This window comes from Electrona antarctica (assembly GCF_951216825.1).
Source record: "Electrona antarctica genome assembly, chromosome: 4".
Classification (NCBI taxonomy): Eukaryota; Metazoa; Chordata; class Actinopteri; order Myctophiformes; family Myctophidae; genus Electrona; species Electrona antarctica.
The window spans coordinates 32,295,691-32,315,746 of record NC_136809.1 but is presented as its reverse complement, the minus strand read 5'-3'; the positions used below and the strand labels follow the sequence as shown (position 1 = coordinate 32,315,746).

The 20,056-nt window shown below is 44.4% G+C and overlaps 1 protein-coding gene across 3 annotated transcripts in view; it reads left to right on the top strand.

Moving 5' to 3' along the window:
* LOC306922272 (zeta-sarcoglycan-like) overlaps positions 1-20,056 on the top strand; it is a gene marked incomplete at both ends in the record, with an annotated part of 588,514 nt that overhangs the window by 492,706 nt on the left and 75,752 nt on the right. For 2 of the 3 annotated variants that reach the window (XM_079499734.1, XM_079499733.1), the window contains 2 exons: positions 3,665-3,787; positions 8,338-8,410. In XM_079499734.1, the coding sequence (XP_079355860.1) occupies positions 3,665-3,787; positions 8,338-8,410 (196 nt within the window). The remainder of the gene's footprint in view (positions 1-3,664; positions 3,788-8,337; positions 8,411-20,056) is intronic. The other variant, XM_079499735.1, reaches the window with a different exon arrangement.

Sequence of the window (20,056 nt, the reverse complement as noted above, 5' to 3'; positions counted from 1 at the left end):
AAGAGATTTTATTTTGATGCAACCTTGAAGTCAGGTATTTTGATCTGACGCATTCAAATTGCGGGGCAGGGTTGTTGCTGTCGGGGCGGGAACCTTGTATCTGCTTATATCAACTCTTTCTTTCTTTTTTTCATAATGCCCTATACTTCATCATGAAAGAGTGAGGCACAAAAGCACTATCTACAGTACAAGCTTTACAAGTCATTTTCACTATTATGATTAAAAAAAAGAACGGCTTTGGACGTACAATGGTTTCCCCCAGACAGGAGTGAGGTGTTTGAATCCGGGCAATTATACACTGTGAGGGTGGCTTCTTCCGTCGCCCATGTTTATGGTATCGACTGAACAAAATCAAAGCGACGAGCAGCCAATTAGTGGCATGCATGTCCAGTGTGATAAATCCCTCCATGTTAGAGTGGTATACCAGAACGTGTCCTGTCTGTGGTGACCACACAGTTTAAATCCCTCCATGTTAGAGTGGTATACCAGAACGTGTCCTGTCTGTGGTGACCACACAGTTTAAATCCCTCCATGTTAGAGTGGTATACCAGAACGTGTCCTGTCTGTGGTGACCACACAGTTTAAATCCCTCCATGTTAGAGTGGTATACCAGAACGTGTCCTGTCTGTGGTGACCACACAGTTTAAATCCCTCCATGTTAGAGTGGTATACCAGAACGTGTCCTGTCTGTGGTGACCACACAGTTTAAATCCCTCCATGTTAGAGTGGTATACCAGAACGTGTCCTGTCTGTGGTGACCACACAGTTTAAATCCCTCCATGTTAGAGTGGTATACCAGAACGTGTCCTGTCTGTGGTGACCACACAGTTTAAATCCCTCCATGTTAGAGTGGTATACCAGAAAGTGTCCTGTCTGTGGTGACCACACAGTTTAAATCCCTCCATGTTAGAGTGTTATACCAGAACATGTCCTGTCTGTGGTGACCACACAGTTTAAATCCCTCCATGTTAGAGTGGTATACCAGAACGTGTCCTGTCTGTGGTGACCACACAGTTTAAATCCCTCCATGTTAGAGTGGTATACCAGAACGTGTCCTGTCTGTGGTGACCACACAGTTTAAATCCCTCCATGTTAGAGTGGTATACCAGAACGTGTCCTGTCTGTGGTGACCACACAGTTTAAATCCCTCCATGTTAGAGTGGTATACCAGAACGTGTCCTGTCTGTGGTGACCACACAGTTTAAATCCCTCCATGTTAGAGTGGTATACCAGAACGTGTCCTGTCTGTGGTGACCACGCACGCACACAAACAACAACTCTGACTGGCCCGCGGAGGAGTCCAATGTGGCCCGTGACTTGATTATCTAAAAAGGGAAAATCATACTGCCTCTAACATTGCTACTGGGAGGATGACAGTGGCATAGATCTGTCTGATGAGATCTGGATTGAGGGTTTGAGGAGGATTCACTCTGGCTCGGGTCAATGCCAGATTGCAGCTTGTCCAGTTTAAAGTATTGCACAGATTACATTACTCCAAGGTCAGAATGAACAAAATGTGTCCAGCTGTTTCCGACATGACAGATGCAACATCTCCCCATCACCCTTTTTGAGCTACAGCTCAAAAGTGAGTTCATTTTCCCTTACCAAGAGAAGAATAAACGGCCGAGTAACCCTGCCACCATGTGTTTATGTTCCTTGTCTGTTCATCCTATCTGTGTACTTGTTTTTTGTTCATGTCCTGCTTGCTGCTCTCACTCTCTATCTGCACCTCCACTCATTACTCCATTCGTCTGTCTTTACTGTAAAAGGTACAATTGATTCTGTGAAAGGACTAAAGGTCATTCACCTCAATATAAGGAGTCTTGTACCGAAAATCACTCTTCTTAGAGCCTGGGTCAGTCTTTACAAACCCAATATTGTCACAGTATCCGAAACAACACAGCGGAATCACTGGCGAAGAAATTCAAATTGAAAACGTTGTTTTATACCGAGCCGATAGGGCTAGTAGCTGGTGGGGTAGCCACATATGTTTCGTCCAACTTTACCCCAGAGCGTCATATTATGTTTCATGATAACAAACATTTAACAATTGGAAACATCTACCGGCCCCCTTCCGCCCCAACTGAATCCACTAACAGTATTCTGTCAACCATCAACTCCCTGGGGAAGAAAATACTTCTTGGCGGAACCCACAAGGGTAGATTACTGTGGGTCCTCATCTCTGTTGGACTGCATGGATTCTCGTTAGTAATCCAGAAAGGATAATAAAATCTGGTGTCATGTCTGATGCTCTAAGTGACCATTCAATCATATTTTGTGTCTGGAAAATAAAAATCCCAAGATCACCACCAAAATATATAACTGCCAGACAATCCAGAAATATTGATGAAGACTGCTACAATAATTTAATTGCCATTAATTGGGATAGATTCCAAATATTTCCTTTGGTTGAGGACGCATGGAACTTCTTCCACTCAGAAGTCACAAATGTAATAGACAGACATGCACCATTCAAAACAATAAGAGTCAAAGGAAGGCGTCTACCATGGATCAATGGATCAACTTATCAATCTTTACAAGCAAAGGGATAATGCCTGCAGGCACAAACATCACATATCCTAAGACCCTGTTGATTGGGAAAACTACAAACACCTGATGAACTTATGCACAACCAAAACAAGGAACACGCATCTGACTACTATAAAAACAGATGACACTGTTATTTATTTATCTGGCTCTGACATAATGCAAATTCAATCATCTTTACATCTTTAGAACTGGCTCCATAATAACAAGCTGCTGTTGAATAAAGGGAAGTCCTGTAGCATGGTGTTTGGTACACGCCGCGCAAGCTCTCTTGAAGTACGCATACAGTTCTCAAATGGCACTCAGCTTGAGAAAGTTGACTCATTTAAATATCTTGGAGTGTGGCTCGACCCAGAGCTTATACCTTCAAACCTGGTCAGGAAAATACTTGGTAATGACCTAGTACCTACTGGGTAACTTGCCTGGTAGCAGAGTAAATACCTGGTAGTTGTTGAAAATACTTGGTATACCTATAGTACCTACATGGGTATCTTGCATGGTAGCAGAGTGAGTACTTATAAATAACGGGTCGTTAGCTGGTACATAGAAAAAACATATAAATACCTGGTAATCGTCAGGAACATACTTGGTAATTACCAGTGTGTCATTTACCATGGTATTTCCATGTAATTACCAGGAGATTATAAAGTAAATAGTTATACATACTGGGTACAATACTTAGTAATTACATAGTAATTACTGAGTAATGTATCTGGAAGTTACCCTGTAATTACCAGGTAATTAACGGGTAAATACTTATAATTAGCTGGAAATTGCCCAGTAGTTTGTTGGTAATTACCTAGTAATTACTGTGTAATATATAAAATATAATTTATAATTACCAGGTATGTACCTGGTAATTACCTGGTATTTACCTGGTACCGTAAAATGAAGGGTTACCGAGGGTTAAAATAAAATATGTTTCTCGATACACATTGCATGGTACTGTTGCATTTATGTGGACCAATAACAGTTGGCGGTCCCAATAGTCGTTTTAACATTGGGTTGTCTCTGCAGACACTCCAATTTACTGCACCTTTGCTATCTTATTCTAACCTCTCTCTCTCTCTCTCTCTCTCTCTCTCTCTCTCTCTCTCTCTCTCTCTCTCTCTCTCAGGTTCAGAAATGGTGGAGGCTCAGTGCCAGAGGTTTGAGGTGAGGAGCGCAGATGGAGAGAGAGTGCTGTTCTCTGCCGACGAACAGGAGATCAGCATTGGCACCGAGAGACTGAGGGTCACAGGTAAGACACGCACAACAGAGAGATGCAAATTCCTTTTGCTATCCCTAACGTTGATCATTTGGGATATCAGTGTTTTCAGCTGCAACCCTGCATGGCCTCAATACTGTCATACACATGTGCATGTATGAGTAATTTATATCTGTGTCTGCGTCTTATGAGCCATGAGCTGTTGGCAGCAAACAATATCACAAACATTTCATTGTGCTTTAGTATACCCGTATCATCATAAAACAGGGAGCACTTAAGACTTGAACGTGTTGATTTTTATACATATAGTATTTGTATTTACTCATGTCTAGTTTACATCGCCAGGGTTTCAGCTGGAAACATAAATAATACATCATCATACACGCTACGCCATACAGATACATTTAAGCAAGATATTAATTTCACTGAATACAAATGCAATTACAGTCATACATACCCATGCATCAATGATGGGGCTGTGATGTTTTAAGCCCGTTTATTTAATTCACAGTCTGCATTCCTTTGCCAGCTGCCTTTCCTGCATTTGGCAGCTGCAACTGTGTTACTTTTAGCCTGTATTGTGTGTTTGAATTGTTCTTGTTTTTGTCTAATTTTAAAGTTTAGTTTGTGAAATATGTTGCTCTGCTGCCAATAGATTTGTCCATGTGTGTGATTGGTCTGCAAACAAACACTGCTCCTTTTATGGCTAGATTGGATGCTTGAAGAAGGTTGCCTAAATAAAGTTGTCCTTATTGTGCGAGTGTAGAAGGTGTATGTATGTAGAGTGGTACAGGACATGTATGGAACTTGTAAGACGGTGGTGAGGTGTGCTATGGGTGTGACAGAGGAGTTCCAGGTGGAAGTGGGTCTGCATCAAGGATCAGCACTGAGCCCCTTCTTGTTAGGAATCCCCATGGATCATGATGTTTGCAGATGACATGGTGAGCAGGTAGAGGGAAATCTAGAGAGGTGGAGATATGCCCTGGAAAGCAGAAGCAGTGAGTGCATTCTCCGGCAGCGGCAGCAGCCACGGCGCTGCCGCCAATTGCCGCCAACAGCCGTGGCAGTGTTTCCTATGCCGTGGCAGTGTTTCCTCTGCCACCGGCAAAGCCTCCTAATCCACCACAGACCGGCGGCTGCTGGCACCTGCCGCTTGCCACCGGCACATGCCACATATGCCGGCACCTGCCGGCATATGTAGGGTTAGGGGTTAGGGTTAGGGTTAGGGGTTGGGGGTTAGGGGTTAGGGTTAGGTTAGGGTTAGGGTTAGGGTTAGGGGTAGGGGTTAGGGTTAGGGTTAGGGTTAGGGGTTAGGGGTTAGGGTTAGGTGCCGGCATGTGCCGGAATGTGCCGGCAGGTAGGCAGACTGCCGGTACACATATGCCGGCAGGTGCCGGCATGTGCCGGTGGCAAGCGGCAGTTGCCGGCAGCCGCCGGTCTGTAGCGGATTAGGAGGCTTTGCCGGTGGCAGAGGAAACACTGCCACGGCAGAGGAAACACTGCCACGGCTGTTGTCGGCAATTGGCGGCAGCGCCGTGGCTGCTGCCGCTGCCGGAGAATGCACTCGCTGTCCCTCCTGGAAAGGAGAGGAATGACGGTTAGCTGCAGCAAGACAAAATACATGTGTGTGAATGAGAGGAACCCAAGTGGAACAGTGAGGTTACAGGGAATAGACGTGAAGAAGGTGGATGACTTTAAGTACTTAGGGTCAACATTTCAGAGCAATGGAGAGTGTGGAAAAGAGGTGAAGAAATAAGTGAAAGCAGGTTGGAATGGGTGGAGAGATGTCAGGTGTGATGTAAAATGGTAAATGGTAAATGGTGCATTTATATAGCACCTTTATCCAAGGCGCTTTACAGAGATTGTGCATTACATTCACCCATTCATACACCGATGGCAGCGGAAACCATGCAAGGCACCAACTAGCACATCGGGAGCAATTAGGGGTTCAGTGTCTTGCTCAAGGACACTTCGACAGTAACTCTGGGGGAGCCCGGGTTCGAACTGGAAACCTTGCGGTTCCCATCCAGGCACTCTACCCCTGAGCCACCGCCGCCCCTGTGTGATATAGGAATGGGTGGAGAGGGTCAGGTGTGATGTGTGATATAGGAAAGTATCAGCAAGAATGAAAGGGCACAAGACGGTGGTGAGACCATTATGTTGTATGGTTTAGCACTGAGGAAAAGACAGGAAGCAGAGCTGGAGGTAGCAGAGACTAAAATGTTGAGGTTCTCTCTGGGAGTAACAAGGATGGATAGGATCAGGACTCAGGACTAACAGGATCAGGACTACATCAGAGGGACAGATATTTTGGAGATAATCAGACTGTTGGACACGTACAGAGGAGGGATAGTGAGTATATCGGTAGAAGGATGTGGAGGTTGGAGCTGCCAGGCAGGAGGCCTAGATGAAGACCAAAGAGAAGATTTACGGATGTAGTGAAAGAGGACATGAAGTTAGTTGGTGAGAGGAGGCAGAGGACAGGGTGAGATGGAGGCAGATGATTCGCTGTGGTGACCCCTTTAGGGAAAAGCCGGAAAGAAGACGGTGTGCGTGTCATTGTATTTCCTTGCCTACGCACCCATCTCTGAGCTGATCAGGTGTGCATAAGACCTTGCTTTTCCCCCTGGTTAGATTGGGAAAATACTGTGGTTTGCACGGTTAGCGAAGCCACACAACAACAATATAAAAATGTTATGTGACATTCCTAAGTTAAGGGGTGAAACAGGAGACAATCGGTAGCATCACACAGGGATGCAATATAACAGGGGTTCTCAAACTGGGGTCCGGGGACTCGCTGGGGTCCTTGATGGGGTCCCCAGCTAAATTAGTTACTATAGCATCAAAACCACCCCGTTATTGTACTCATATGGATACGACGCAGCGACTGAAGGTGGAAATGTAAGAGTATACTCAAAGAGTAACACAATAAGCGCTAGAAACGAGTCAATGTGTTATTTTGTATATGTGATGACCTCTTGGTATAAAGCAACAAGAATAGATCCATCAAAGCTGCCTTGACATACTCAAAGGTCTCTGGAGCATTCAATATCCCTGTATGGTTTCCCCCCGCACGCACGCACGCACGCACGCACGCACGCACGCACGCACGCACGCACGCACGCGCGCACGCGCGCACACACGCACACACGCACGCGCATGCACGCACACACACTTGAGAGTCTGTGTGGAGGGCAGAGATGACAGAGAAGGCATGCATAGTCTACTGTAGGCCTATATACATGTGCCTGCAGAAAAAAGAAAAGGGGAAAAAAAACATCACAAATTATGACTCCCTGTTTGTCTGGCAGACTGGTGGTATAATCATTAGAAATACAGCCTCCCTCCAAAGCCCCCTATCTCAAGGGGAAAATGACATGTGCCGCGGGGTCGATGTGAGGCGCATAATATCACACGGTCTGCCAGACGAGAAACGCTCGCTCGCCTGCTCGCCCGCCTTCTTCCATCAACTTTTTCGGTGGTTGTTCGGGGGACTTTGAGTGCACATATTGTATTGCTCAGGTCACACACACACTCGTTCAGGCACGAAGTTCTGTCAAAACAACGTACTTTGGGGTTATTCAGGCCACTCACAGCCTGCACGGTTTTACAAGGACTTACTTCTTTTTTTGTTGCCACGATGCCGTCCAGATGAAATGTGTCAGGCTCGTTTTGTCAGGTTTTTAGTGTTTTTGTGTTTTTATCGTAAATAAAATGCCCTATACTTTGTGCCACACAAAAGCATCAAAGGCGCATATCCACAAGCTCAAAATGTTATTTATGGGCAGCTGTGGCTCAGGAGGTAGAGCAGGTCGTCCAATGATCCCTAGGTCGGCGGTTCGAATCCCGGCCCCTCCTGTGCACATGTCGAATGTCCTTGGGCAAGACACTGAGCCCTACATTGCCTCAAATGAGTTGGTCGGTGTGAGCTTGCCACTATTGGTGTGTGAATTTGGGAAGTGAGGACGCTGGCGTCGACTGTTCGCTGCTTCACCTCCCAATGTATGAATGAATGAACCATTGTAAAGCGCTTTGAGCACTTGGAAAAGCGCTATAAAAATGCAATTCATTATTATTCATTAAAATGGTTAACACTCAAGAAGAATCGGCTGCATAACAGCCAATACAGGACTGTGTCCAAAAAGTTAAATAGGACTAATGACTCATTTATCGGTCACACCTATATCTATCGGTTGTGGTCTTCTTCACACTGTTGGGAGTGTTTGTGCGGGATGTGGGGATGCGGGGATCGGAACAAAGTCAATAAAAAGTTGACAGAATGATAAAAAAGGAGTCGACAGAATGATTGCGAGAGGCAGAGGAAATAACGTTGTGTGATTTGATCCCAGTCCAGTAGGGATAAATGTGGTATCTAATAAACCTCATATCTATATATACTGTTGCATTTATGAAGGCTGTTTGGCATTTCAACGTGAACTGTCTGCCAGTACCAAGACTGAAGCTGTTCTGCTATCATGCTGCTAAAGGTAATGACAATGTTTGTTCTTTCTTTCTTTCTTTCTTTTCTCTCTCTCTCTCTCTCTCTCTCTCTCTCTCTCTCTCTCTCTCTCTCTCTCTCTCAGGAACCGAGGGAGTGGTGTTCAGTCATTCTGTAGAGACATCGCACATCAGAGCAGAGCCGTTCCAGGACCTAAAGTAAGTGTGTGTGTGCGTGCGTGCGTGCGTGCGTGCGTGCGTGCGTGCGTGCGTGCGTGCGTGGGTGCGTGGGTTGCGCGTGTGTGTGAGATAGTATCGAGGGGATTGTTCTTGGGTCACAGCGTGACCGAGGTTAGCTCTCCATCGACACCAAACAATCAATGCTAGATGGATGACATACAGTGAAATATAGGAGCTCTGTGCACCCTCTAGAAGCGCATGTAAATATACCTCTTTTCTATAAATTGTAATTCCATTTTAAGTTTGTAATCCAGGCTCCAATGATAATTGATTCTGCACACTCAAGATATATTCAATACTCAGTATTGTCTGAGACTTGTATATGAGTTGACAGAACAACACTGTCCATCCCTTCTTAAAGCTAAAATGTCTGTGGGACCAAATAGTTTCTTGCTTTTATATGCCGTCTTCAAGGTTTAAGGTTTCTTTATCTTGTGTACAGGTACAGTACTGTACATGAGAATGAAACTATTTTTCTTCTGGTTCCTCAGACATCGTAGCAGCAACATTTGTAATAATAAGCCGCATACAGTATATACAACGACAGGGAGAATAGCAAAAAAGGAAAACCAAAAGTGTTTCCCACATGCCTGATCCGGGGGCAGTTCGCTATTTAGCAGCCTACTGCCTGTGGCCTCGTGGCTGTGGAGCCAATTTCCATATGGCAGCATCTGCCATATGGCTACGAGGCTACACATTTTGCTGACACAGCATCCATTGTAGCTATATGACTTGGATAGATGGATGCTCCACTGTTGGCGTTCGCATGACTAGTACTCTTTGTGGTTGAGGTGACAGGTGACAGTTTCCATAAAAAGGAACAACACAGCATATATCCACTAACTAAAAACCAGGTGACGGGCCGAGGTCAGAATCCAAAGCTTAAAACGTTTATTTAGGTTCCTTTTACACCATTGGAGCTGATGAAGAAACGTCACGTCCAATGGTGTAAAGTAAGGAACCTAAATAAAGTTTTTAAGCTTGGGATGGGAACAGTGTGCCGCGCATGTCTGGATCATGTTTGTGATGTCCACCATCAGTCCCATAGGCATCCGTCCGTCAGTGATGACGATGGGTTGCGCCTGAGGTCATGTTTTCTTGCAGTGGTGGCTGTGGCTGGACAGCCCTGCTCCGGAGTGGCAGTCTTTAGCGCAGTTGGCGCAGACAAAACGAGAGGGGACTGGCACAGTAGTGGAGGCTGCTTCACGCAGTTTCCTCTTCTGTCTCTTCGCCTGCAGAAAAGAGATGTGTCTCTCCTCGGCACGGCGGGTTCCTGCAGCGACAGTCTGCCTCCAAACACCACTGTCTTTTGCAGCTTCCTCCCAGTTGTTGTGGTCAATGCCTGCCTGCTTCAAATCACGTTTGCAAACATCCTTGAAGCGCAGGCGTGGGCGACCAAGAGGTCTGGAACATAGCTTTTCTACAAGCTCACAATGTGCCAGGAGCTTGTGAATCGGCTATTTTGCCATAAATACAGGAGTGCCTTGAGATTTTGCCTTGGGCACACAAAAAGCACCGAGTTAAACTAAGCCATTACCACAAAAGCCCCTAAGCCTAACCACCATCAAGAGTGACAGCAAAAAACGATAATGAAAGCCTTGCAGGTTCGAAGTCCCATTTGGTCTGTGCAGCACACAGTTGGATTTGTGGGCTACAATTTGCATGTCATTTCTGAAGTTGGATGAATTTGCGGGGTACTGATATTTTCTTAGGATATGATAAGAGCCCTTGTGAGGACATGCTGTCACCGCTGTCACCTGTGTATGCTTGAAGAGTGAAGAGAGACTGCAGGCTGTGTGCATGTGTAAAGAAGGTGCTAGTGTATTAGGTGTCATCCAATGGCCTTTGTAGTGCCCTTAATGCTAGCTTCAATGTTGCTATTGTCACAGAGGATTAGTAGAGAGTGAGGGAGAGGCAGTTGTTCAGGGATTAGGAGAGAGAGAGAGAGAGAGAGAGAGAGAGAGAGAGAGAGAGAGAGACAGACACACAGAGAGAGACAGAGAGAGAGAGAGAATCAGAATGTGGAGGAATCAGGAGAAGAAGCAGGGCGAGAGAGGCAGAGTTTGTACATTCACTCTGGGGGGCGTTGGAGTGCACTGTTGTGTTGTTATGGGAGACAGAGCATTCAGTGTGTTCCCATCTAGGACACACTGGACACTGTGGGAGAACTCAGAGCACACGCAAACAGAAGAGAGACAGTTTGTCCGAGCATCGGAACACAAAATTTTTTTCATTTTCTTGTATTGCTTTGTAAATTTCAGCCTGCTGGAGTACATTTGTTCTCTGCGTCTGAACTAATAGGAGCTACCAGTACCACAACTCAGCTCAGCTTATATTGGCACATCACAGGTTTCCAGGCATAAAAAGGGGGTGAAATCCTTTGTCTGTGACTCTGTGTGTGATTAAAAAAGCAGTGGGTAGCAGTAGCTCCATCTTACAGAATATTAGAACATTTGACCAACATGGTATTAAAAAGGTCTTGAAAGACCAGATAATTATGTAACTTTAGAAATGTGCAGTTTGGGAATCACATGTCTAGTGTCTATACCTTGCCCTTGGTGTGTGGGTTCTGTTTTCCATCCTGGCTCTCTGCTCCGCTAATGCAATTTGTAAGTTCTTTGTAATTTGAAAAATTAATAAATAATTCTGCACCCAAGCTGCCTCACCCTGATGACAGCCCTCTAATTCCTGAGTGGATAACAGGAGAGAGAGAGAGAGGTGGGGGGTGGGCTTTGGGGCCAAAAACAGAATAATGTCGGGGACCTTGACATGAACAAGTTTTAAAACAACTGGCGAAGGAGATAAGGAGGAATAATAGAGATACAGACACGGAGAGGGAAAATATAGATCCGAGGTCAGTGACGGTTCAGAGCAGAATAAATTGAGAGAGAGAGAGAGAGAGAGAGAGAGAGAGAGAGAGAGAGAGAGAGAGAGAGAGAGAGAGAGAGATCATGGTGGAGGAAAAGCAGCAACCTCTGACTAAGGACCCCTGGAGAGAGAGAGAGCGAGAGAGGTTATAGCTGACTATTATGGTGTGTTGCTGGAGAGAGACGGAGATGCAGGTCAGAGGTGGTGCTGGCCATGGTAACAAAGTGCATATAGACAAATTCAGAAACGGGTCTCATGGTCGCAGTTTACGTATTTCCTGTAGGCAGAGCCGGCATAGCTGCGGGGTAAACCTGCGTCTTCTACTACATTGAATGGTATAGAGTGACTGATGTTAGTCTGCTCAAACATTACTCCTTTACCTGCTTTTTACTAACACTAACATTAGATGCCCAGAACATCGGGATGAACCTGTGAATGAATACTTTAAATTCTTAGTATGAGGTATAAAATACAGCAGCCCTGTGTTCATAAAACAGAAAGATTAGGTATTGGGTAAGACTGACGTTATGTATCTTTCACTGCTTTGTCTCAACCATTACTCTATGGCTCTGGTCTCAGCCACCAAGGTGGATATTTTGACTTTCCGTTTTTTTTTTGCCACTACTGTTGGAGCAGCCATAAACTACACAGGTTCATCCCGGTGTTCTGGGCATCTTTTTAATGTTAGTGTTAGTAAAACGCAGGTAAAAGAGTAACGTTTGAGGCAGACTAACATCAGTCACTCTACCATTTCACTGTAGTAGAAGAGACGCAGGTTTACCCCGCAGCTATGTCGGCTCCGCCTACAGGAAATACGTAAGCTGCGACCATGAGACCCGTTTCTGAATTTGTCTATATCTGAGTTCTGTGCTTCAGTACATTTTGTTTGAATATCTCGTCGTTCTTGTGAGTTTGTACCCGGCGACGTTTCAAGGAAACACATTGCACTTTTGACCCCTTTGTATTTTTATGAAGGTTCTTGTTGCTCATCATCATATTTAAGCATAGCATCAGCTGATCTTACTCCAAAAATGTACTTAAGTACAGAACTCAAAATGTTCTTCGTTTTACTGTTCACAACTGCAAATTTGAATTACTTGACCATGTTGAGAATATTCACCTGTTTCACCTCATTTGAGTGCACATTACCTAAAAAAACAAACATTTTCACCCTAATGTTGTCAATGAATTCCTCCCTACACACATTTCTGTGTTGTCACTCTTGCTGCATCCTACTGACTCACCTACCAGTGAGGAGCCTCCATCGGGAGGATGTAGAGCCTGTCCTACACCTCCAGCCCAACAGGTGCCACTCCAGCCCGTTATAAGATTATGTACAGTGACAATTATCAGCTTGTACATTCAGCTTAAGGCTCGTACACACTGCCCGATATTTGCTTCGATTATGCTGTCGGGAGCATTTTTGGCGCTCGCCGACAAAACACCGATCTAACGTAAAATCGGGCTTTGATCTGCGAGGTTTTGCTCGCTGTGTGTGAAAGGAGCTGTGAGAAGATCCAGCGCCGATATAAGCACTCGCCGACGCCTCCCCGACCATTTCTGAACATCTAGCACGTTTGATATTTGACTCGGTCGCCGACTGGATATCATACAGTATGAACTGTGTTGCGACTGCGCCCCGATAAGGCCTGTATTACAGCCAATGAGAGCACACTGCTCACAGCACTGCTGTCTGTCTGTCGACTGTATATAGATGATCAGATATATTATATATACCTATATATAACCTTCATTCCGTCGGTAAATCCCTGTAGGCTACCCACATATTGGTAGCCTATATTAGCCCAATATTGCCGTTACGCATTTCACTTGAATAATGTTGATATTAAAACTGCATCGGATTCGGAATCAACAGTGCAGAGCAAACTTTTGTTTTGGACCTCGTGCATCACCGCATCCTGCACGTGCATGTCAAAATTAATTGGAATAAAAAAACAAATGATGTAGCCACTGCCTATATGTAATTATGTATCAGGTCTGGATCCATCTTGGTGAACTCTTGCAGTGTGTGATCCCTGGTCGGTGATCACTCGTTTAGTGTGAAAGCCACAAAGATATAATGACAGCCGATTTAAAAAAAAGACTCGCCGACAACTTTAAAACTCCTACAGTGTGTAGGGGCCATTATCCGGTATGTATTTCAATGACATTAGTCTGAACTAGACCATCAAAGCTGAACAATGCGAGCTACATACTGTACTACCAGACCTGGAATTGGGTTGGCTTTGCCAACTTCAAATTCAAATTAAATAGTATCAAAAATAGCAGATCTACAAGCTCAAAACGAGCCACTTCGCGCCACGTTTGAAGCTTGTGGATCTGCTACTTTTCAACGATAAGTTAAATTAAATTGATTGGCATTCATAAAATATCAACATACATACAAACTCCTGAGTCCAATGTTGGCATGGGGAGTAAGAGTGCATACACTCAATAAGAGACAGTGTTGTCTGAAACGTCACAGAGGCAGAGGAGAACACAGGGTTAAAAGCTGGGTCATTGGGGGCGCTGTCTTTAAATATATTTTCAGCAGAAAGCTATAATATAGCTTTCTGCTTAGCAGAAAAGGAAATAAAAAAAATAAAATGCAAAGATATTTTAAAATATATATTTTCGTGCAGCTTCCTTATTCTGATTTTGGGAGGTGTAGTTCCAGACTCAAAATATAAAGCAGAAATATAAATCATCTAAGCATATATTATATGCTTAGATGATTTATATTTCTGCTTTATATTTTACTCATGATAGATCTTCCGTTGCTCCAGACTGTATGATGGAAGCATTCGGAAATTGCGAGAGGCAACGGTCTGGTAACGTGTGACTAGTGGGGGCGGGACCTTAAGGCCACCTTGGCCACAGAGCTCATAAAGGTTCTGCAGGGCAGAAGGCCAAACTGAGGAGGCAGGGCAGCCATGACCCGTCCTACCATGACATTCCTGCCCAGTCTCAAACACAGCATGAAGATTATAGACAATTATACTAGTCAGTTTTTTTTACATGGGTCAAGGGCGGCAAAATGAAACTGCAGAGCACACCCCTTGACTCATCCATGTCTGATTTCTGCTGGAAACAATTATGTAGATGCTGGTATAACTCCACGGGCAGTAAAGAGCACTTCAGATGAGACATGGCTGTTCCTCTTCTTGATCACAGAGTTTGATTGACCATGCAAGTTTCATCCAGGAAGTTTGATGTACCTCCCCCACCATGCAAGTTTCATCCAGGAAGGTGTCAGGTCAGGGCAGATCGACAATTTCTCATTCACTGGAAATAAAGATGACCTGTCGATCCTCAGTCACCATGCAGAGATAACTGAACAGAAGAAAGAAAGGTCAACCTCACAGGCAATCAAGAAGTGGGATTCTACTTGAATGTTAACAAGATTCTCACTTTGCCTGAACTTTTACTGTGACTGCATTGTGACACGTACACTGTGACAGGCAGGAAACACTTTGAAGGGGCCAGACCATAGAGTATATAAAAGGATAGAGACTGAACTGGCGCGAAGCTCCGCCCCCCCCAGCTATTCATGTCAGTGGAAGTTGCTCAGTGGCGTTTTGAAGCACCCGGAAGACTGCCGGAAGTACCGTCTCAGAACGTCTACTTCCGCATTTGACCACCAAATTTTGGTGGTCAAATGCGGAAGTGCAACCGAGCGCTCAATGTTAAAGCCCAGCTGCACGGGGTTTCCCGGTCATGAATCCACGGGTCCGCCTGTAGTCCCTCCTCCTACCACTAGGGAGGAGAGCTTCAACGTTGAATAGCCTCACTGGCCCACAAAAGTGTTTTTGTGTGTGTGCCACACACAAAACGTAAGACGTCATTTGGGTTATATATACACTGCGCCCCTCACTTCACACGTGATTTACTTTTTTTTTAATTTATTTTGTTTGTTTGTATCAGTGTTCCAGTTCCAATTTTGTCCATTCAGTTTTTGTTTGTGTTTCATCACTTCCAATTCCACTTGTTTATCCTGTAGCCTATCATTTATGGGTTCTCTATCCTGATTTGTATCCCCTCCTGAATATAGTCAATAGCAAAATATAGAGCTACTTCACAGTGATTTTAATAAAACAATATAATTGACACCCCCTTTAAGACCGCACGCACGCCCACACATGCACGCACACACACAACTACCTGACACAATGTAATTAGGCCTATAGATGTCCATGTACGTTCCATATATGCTGCTCTCTCTCTCCCTCACACACACACACACACACACACACACACACACACACACACACACACACACACACACACACACACACACACACACACACACACACACACACACACACACACACAATGTGTTAAACTCTCCACTGTATGGGACGACTTGGACAAAAAAATAAAAATAACACAAAAAAGGTGATTACACGCTTCATATATTCGCTTCTCTGCTCATTTGCTGTTAAATGGCTGGGAAAGAAACAAAGGAAGTATATTCTTACTCAGGTGCATTCAATAAGAATAAATTATGCTAGTATAGGTAAATACGAGTACAAAACAAATACAAGACAAACTAGAAAAAGTGCCCTTCTGGGCACAGGTCTCCACCAGGAGGATAGGAGTGTGTGTGATGTTTGGCAAAATCTTTAGGAGTAATATAAACATGTTTATTTGGGGTTTTGTGTGTGTGTGTGTGTGTGTGTGTGTGTGTGTGTGTGTGTGTGTGTGTGTGTGTGTGTGTGTGTGTGTGTGTGTGTGTGTGTGTGTGTGTGTGTGTGTGTGTGTGTGAGACGCGACTTGGCCTGTTGTAGCGCCACCATGAGGCTGATTTGAAAACTGTCAAGTGGCATTTCTTCCTCAGCCTAGTAGTGGGAATAGGCATCAGTTTCACCGCAATCGGACACTGCGTTGAGGAGTTGTGGTGATGAGTTGTGGCGATTTGTACAAAACGGGTACAAAACGGGCTACTCCTGAAAACTTTAGAAGCCAATCGTAGCCAATCACGATGGATAATTATGAGAAATCAAACAAATCACATGATCACATGACTATAGCATGTGTACCAATTTGCGTGAAATTTGGATAAAATCTGAAGGAGTAATATTAGAAAATGTGTTTTACACATGTCGGTCTCCTGGTGGCGCTATAAAGAGCAGATGTGAAAAATTCCAGGCAAAGGTTTTTCCTTGGCCTCTAGGGAGTGTGCATACATGGTTTTACACAGATCGGTGCAGTTATAGGTAAAAACACAAATCGGCCAGTTATAGCGCCACCATGAGGCTGAGTTGAAAATATTCAAGTGGCATTTCTTCCTCGGCCTAGTGGAAATGTGCGTGCAAGATTTCACGGAAATCACACGATGTGTTCATGATTTGCAGCATTTTGTTTGAAACGGAGCACTCCTGCGAACTTTGGAAGCCAATCGTAGCCAATCAGGATGGAGTCTGAAAAATCTGAAAGATCTGTTTCGTTGAATGGCTCTAGAGAGACTGTGTACCAATTTGCGTAATGTTTGGACAAAATCTGTAGGTTTACTGTCAAAACATTTGTTTTGCACAAAGCGGCCTCCTGGTGGCGCTATAACAGGCCAATGTGAAAACATTGGAGCAGAGGTTCAGCTCTGGCATTCAGGGAGTGTGTGTGCAGAGTATGGCTGCGATCAAGCCAACGGTGTCAGAGATTAGCTGTTCACAGACGGACGGACACACGGACGGACGGACACACGGACACACGGACACACGGACACACGGACGGACGGAGTGCAAAACATACTCTCTCCCCATGCCTTCGGCCTGGTGGAGACAAACAGTGTAAATGTTTGTTAACGATATATTCAGTGATTTCACTTAATTCAAATATCACTTATTTTTTTGTTTTGTTGTGATAATCCTCCCTACTATAGAGTGTGCTGACCATATAAGGAGTTCCTCCCTGATCCCAGTTAACCCCTGGGGGTCAAAAAACCTCAGGTTTCGTTTTTGGCTAGGTGGCACAGACTTCATCCAATCAGGATAGAGAGGGGCCTTCCGCCAATCATGATCGAGCAGGGGCGGGCCTTGGTGTGTGTGCTGTTGGTCTGTCGCGTGTCCCCCCACTGTAATGCGTGCATGTGCACATCTTGTTACCGGGGCGGACCGGGGGGGTTTCCAAATCACCCAAATCACTGAATGCTCCTTTAAATTAGCATTGAACCAAAACTCTGAACGTCCTTTCTTTATGGAACAACATTTCTCCCCCCCCCCCCCCCCCCCCCACACACACACACACACATACACACACACACACACACACACACACACACACACACACACACACACACACACACACACTCACACACTTCTGAGTACCTCTCTCCCTCTCATCATGAAAAGTGGAGCATTTTACAGTGAGAGTAAATGAAACATGTAATGACTGGATCAAGTCTATTTGAAGCTAATGATCTAGAGAGAGACGGAGAGATCTAGAGAGGGGGGGGGGGGGGAAACTTTTTTTTAACCAAATGGCAAGTCATACAATCTGCATATGACTGTAATCTCTCGTGTGTGCATTCGTTTCAAACATCTGTATGTGTGTATGTGTTGCTGTGTTCTCATTGATTTTGGCATCAATCAATCAATCAACCAATCAATCAATCAATCAATCAATCAAGCTTTATTAAGAACACATGGTCCATATCAACATAATAATCACGCCTCAGTGTAAAGTGCACCCACTATTACGTATTTTGAATGAATGAATTTTGCAATTTTGCAATGGCAAAATGACATTTATCTACCATACATAGCAACACACTTAGTCCACTACTCTCATGCAAACCATACGTAAAAGACCTGGGCGTCATACTAGACTCAAACCTCCAATTCGACAGACAGATAAACTCTGTAGTAAAAGGGTAATTTTTCCATCTCAGACAAATCACCAAAATAAAGCCCTTCCTCTCCACCTGACTTTGAAAAAGTCATCCATGCCCTCATCTCATCAAGACTTGACTATTGCAACTCACTCTACTCAGGAATTACCGCCTCATCTCTCTCCAGACTACAACTCGTCCAAAATTCTGCAGCTAGACTCTTGACCGGCACCTGTAGACAAGAACACATCACCCCCGTCCTAGTTTCCCTTCACTGGCTACCTGTAAAATTCAGAATACATTTTAAGGTTTTAATGTTTGTTTTTAAAGCCCTTCATGGTCTGGCACCTCCCTATATATCTGCCCTCATCACTCCCCCCGACTCCACTAGGGCACTCAGATCAGCAGACCAGATGGTCCTGAAAATCCCTCCCACTCACCTGAAAACAAAAGGCGACCGGGCGTTCTCGGTCGCTGCACCCAGACTTTGGAACGCCCTGCCGCTAGTTGTGAAAGCTGCACCTTCTATGGATATTTTTAAATCTTGTTTAAAAACACACATGTTCTCCCTGGCCTTTTAACACCATATGCCCCTCCCCACTTTTTAATCATTCTACAGTTTTGTTCTGTACTTCTTTTATTTTTACTCCTGAAAAATGTTTTTACTGTATCTTCTCATGCATTTTTCCTACTGTATATGTTTTTTTATGCTGTCCAGCACTTTGGTCAACCTTGGTTGTTTTAAATGTGCTCTAGAAATAAAATTGACTTGACTTGACTTGACTACATAAATTATAGACACCCAAACACAGTCAAGTGTTGGAGCGGAGCGGTTATAGCACTGCTCAAAAAAAAATCACACCCGTGTGAACTGAGTGGTGTAAGGTTTTATATAGCATGATCAGCTGTGGTCTGACGTAATGTCTGACGTAATGAAATCACACCCGGGTGAACTGAGTGACCACTTTCCTAGATCTAGGCTATTGAGTTCAGCATTCAGCATCTCTGTTTCTCTGGTGGCCTTCAAGACTGAATGGCCTTCAGGTCTGATTCTGGTAGGGTCGTCTTCTGATTTATGTTGGGTCGTCAATTTTATGTTGTTTCATTTTATGTGAATGGAAAGTATCGTCTTCTGATGTTCTTTTCCTTGAAAATGATCTGTGACCATGCAGTTGATTCAGCTGGGGTGTTTGTCTGGTGTACGGTATTATATAACGTAAGGTATTATATAGCCTAATCAGCTATGAGCTGTGGTCTGGTCAGGAGGGTCTGGCTGGGGTCTGGTCAGGAGGGTCTGTCTTGGTAAAGAGCAGCCGTGATCTAATATTCTCTTGGTGTTGAACAAGACTTTGTCTTGCGTCTCGTCTATTGGGCTTCCCACCGTCTTTAAAGATCTTTGGTTTCAAAGGTCTCAAAGAATGAATGGCCTTCAGGTCTGATTCTGGTAGGGTCGTCTTCTGATGTGATGATTTGTGACCATGAAGTTGATTCAGCTGGAGTTTTTGTCCGATGTGAGGTATTATATAAGGTAAGGTATTATATAGCCTGATCAGCTCTGATCTGACGTAATGAAATCACACCCGGATGTGATTTCACAACTGGCTTTTTTTGTGCAGAAAAAATGAGCATGGTTGCTACGGTCATCCAGTTCACCCGGGTGTGATTTAATTACGTCAGAAATTATTTTGAACATAGCAACCATGCTCATTTTTTCTGCACAAAAAAGCCAGTTGTAGGAGTGGTTTACACCACTCAAAAAAAGCCAGTTGTAGGAGTGGTTTACACCACTCAAAAATACATTTTACAGGCTTACACTCCAATGGTTCCACAGTTTAGAGAAAAACCTGACTGAACTCAATACAGGGTTAGTCAGAATACTGCTCTGTGCAAAAAGCTTTAAATAGTGTGGACTTCACAGAAGCTGAACACAT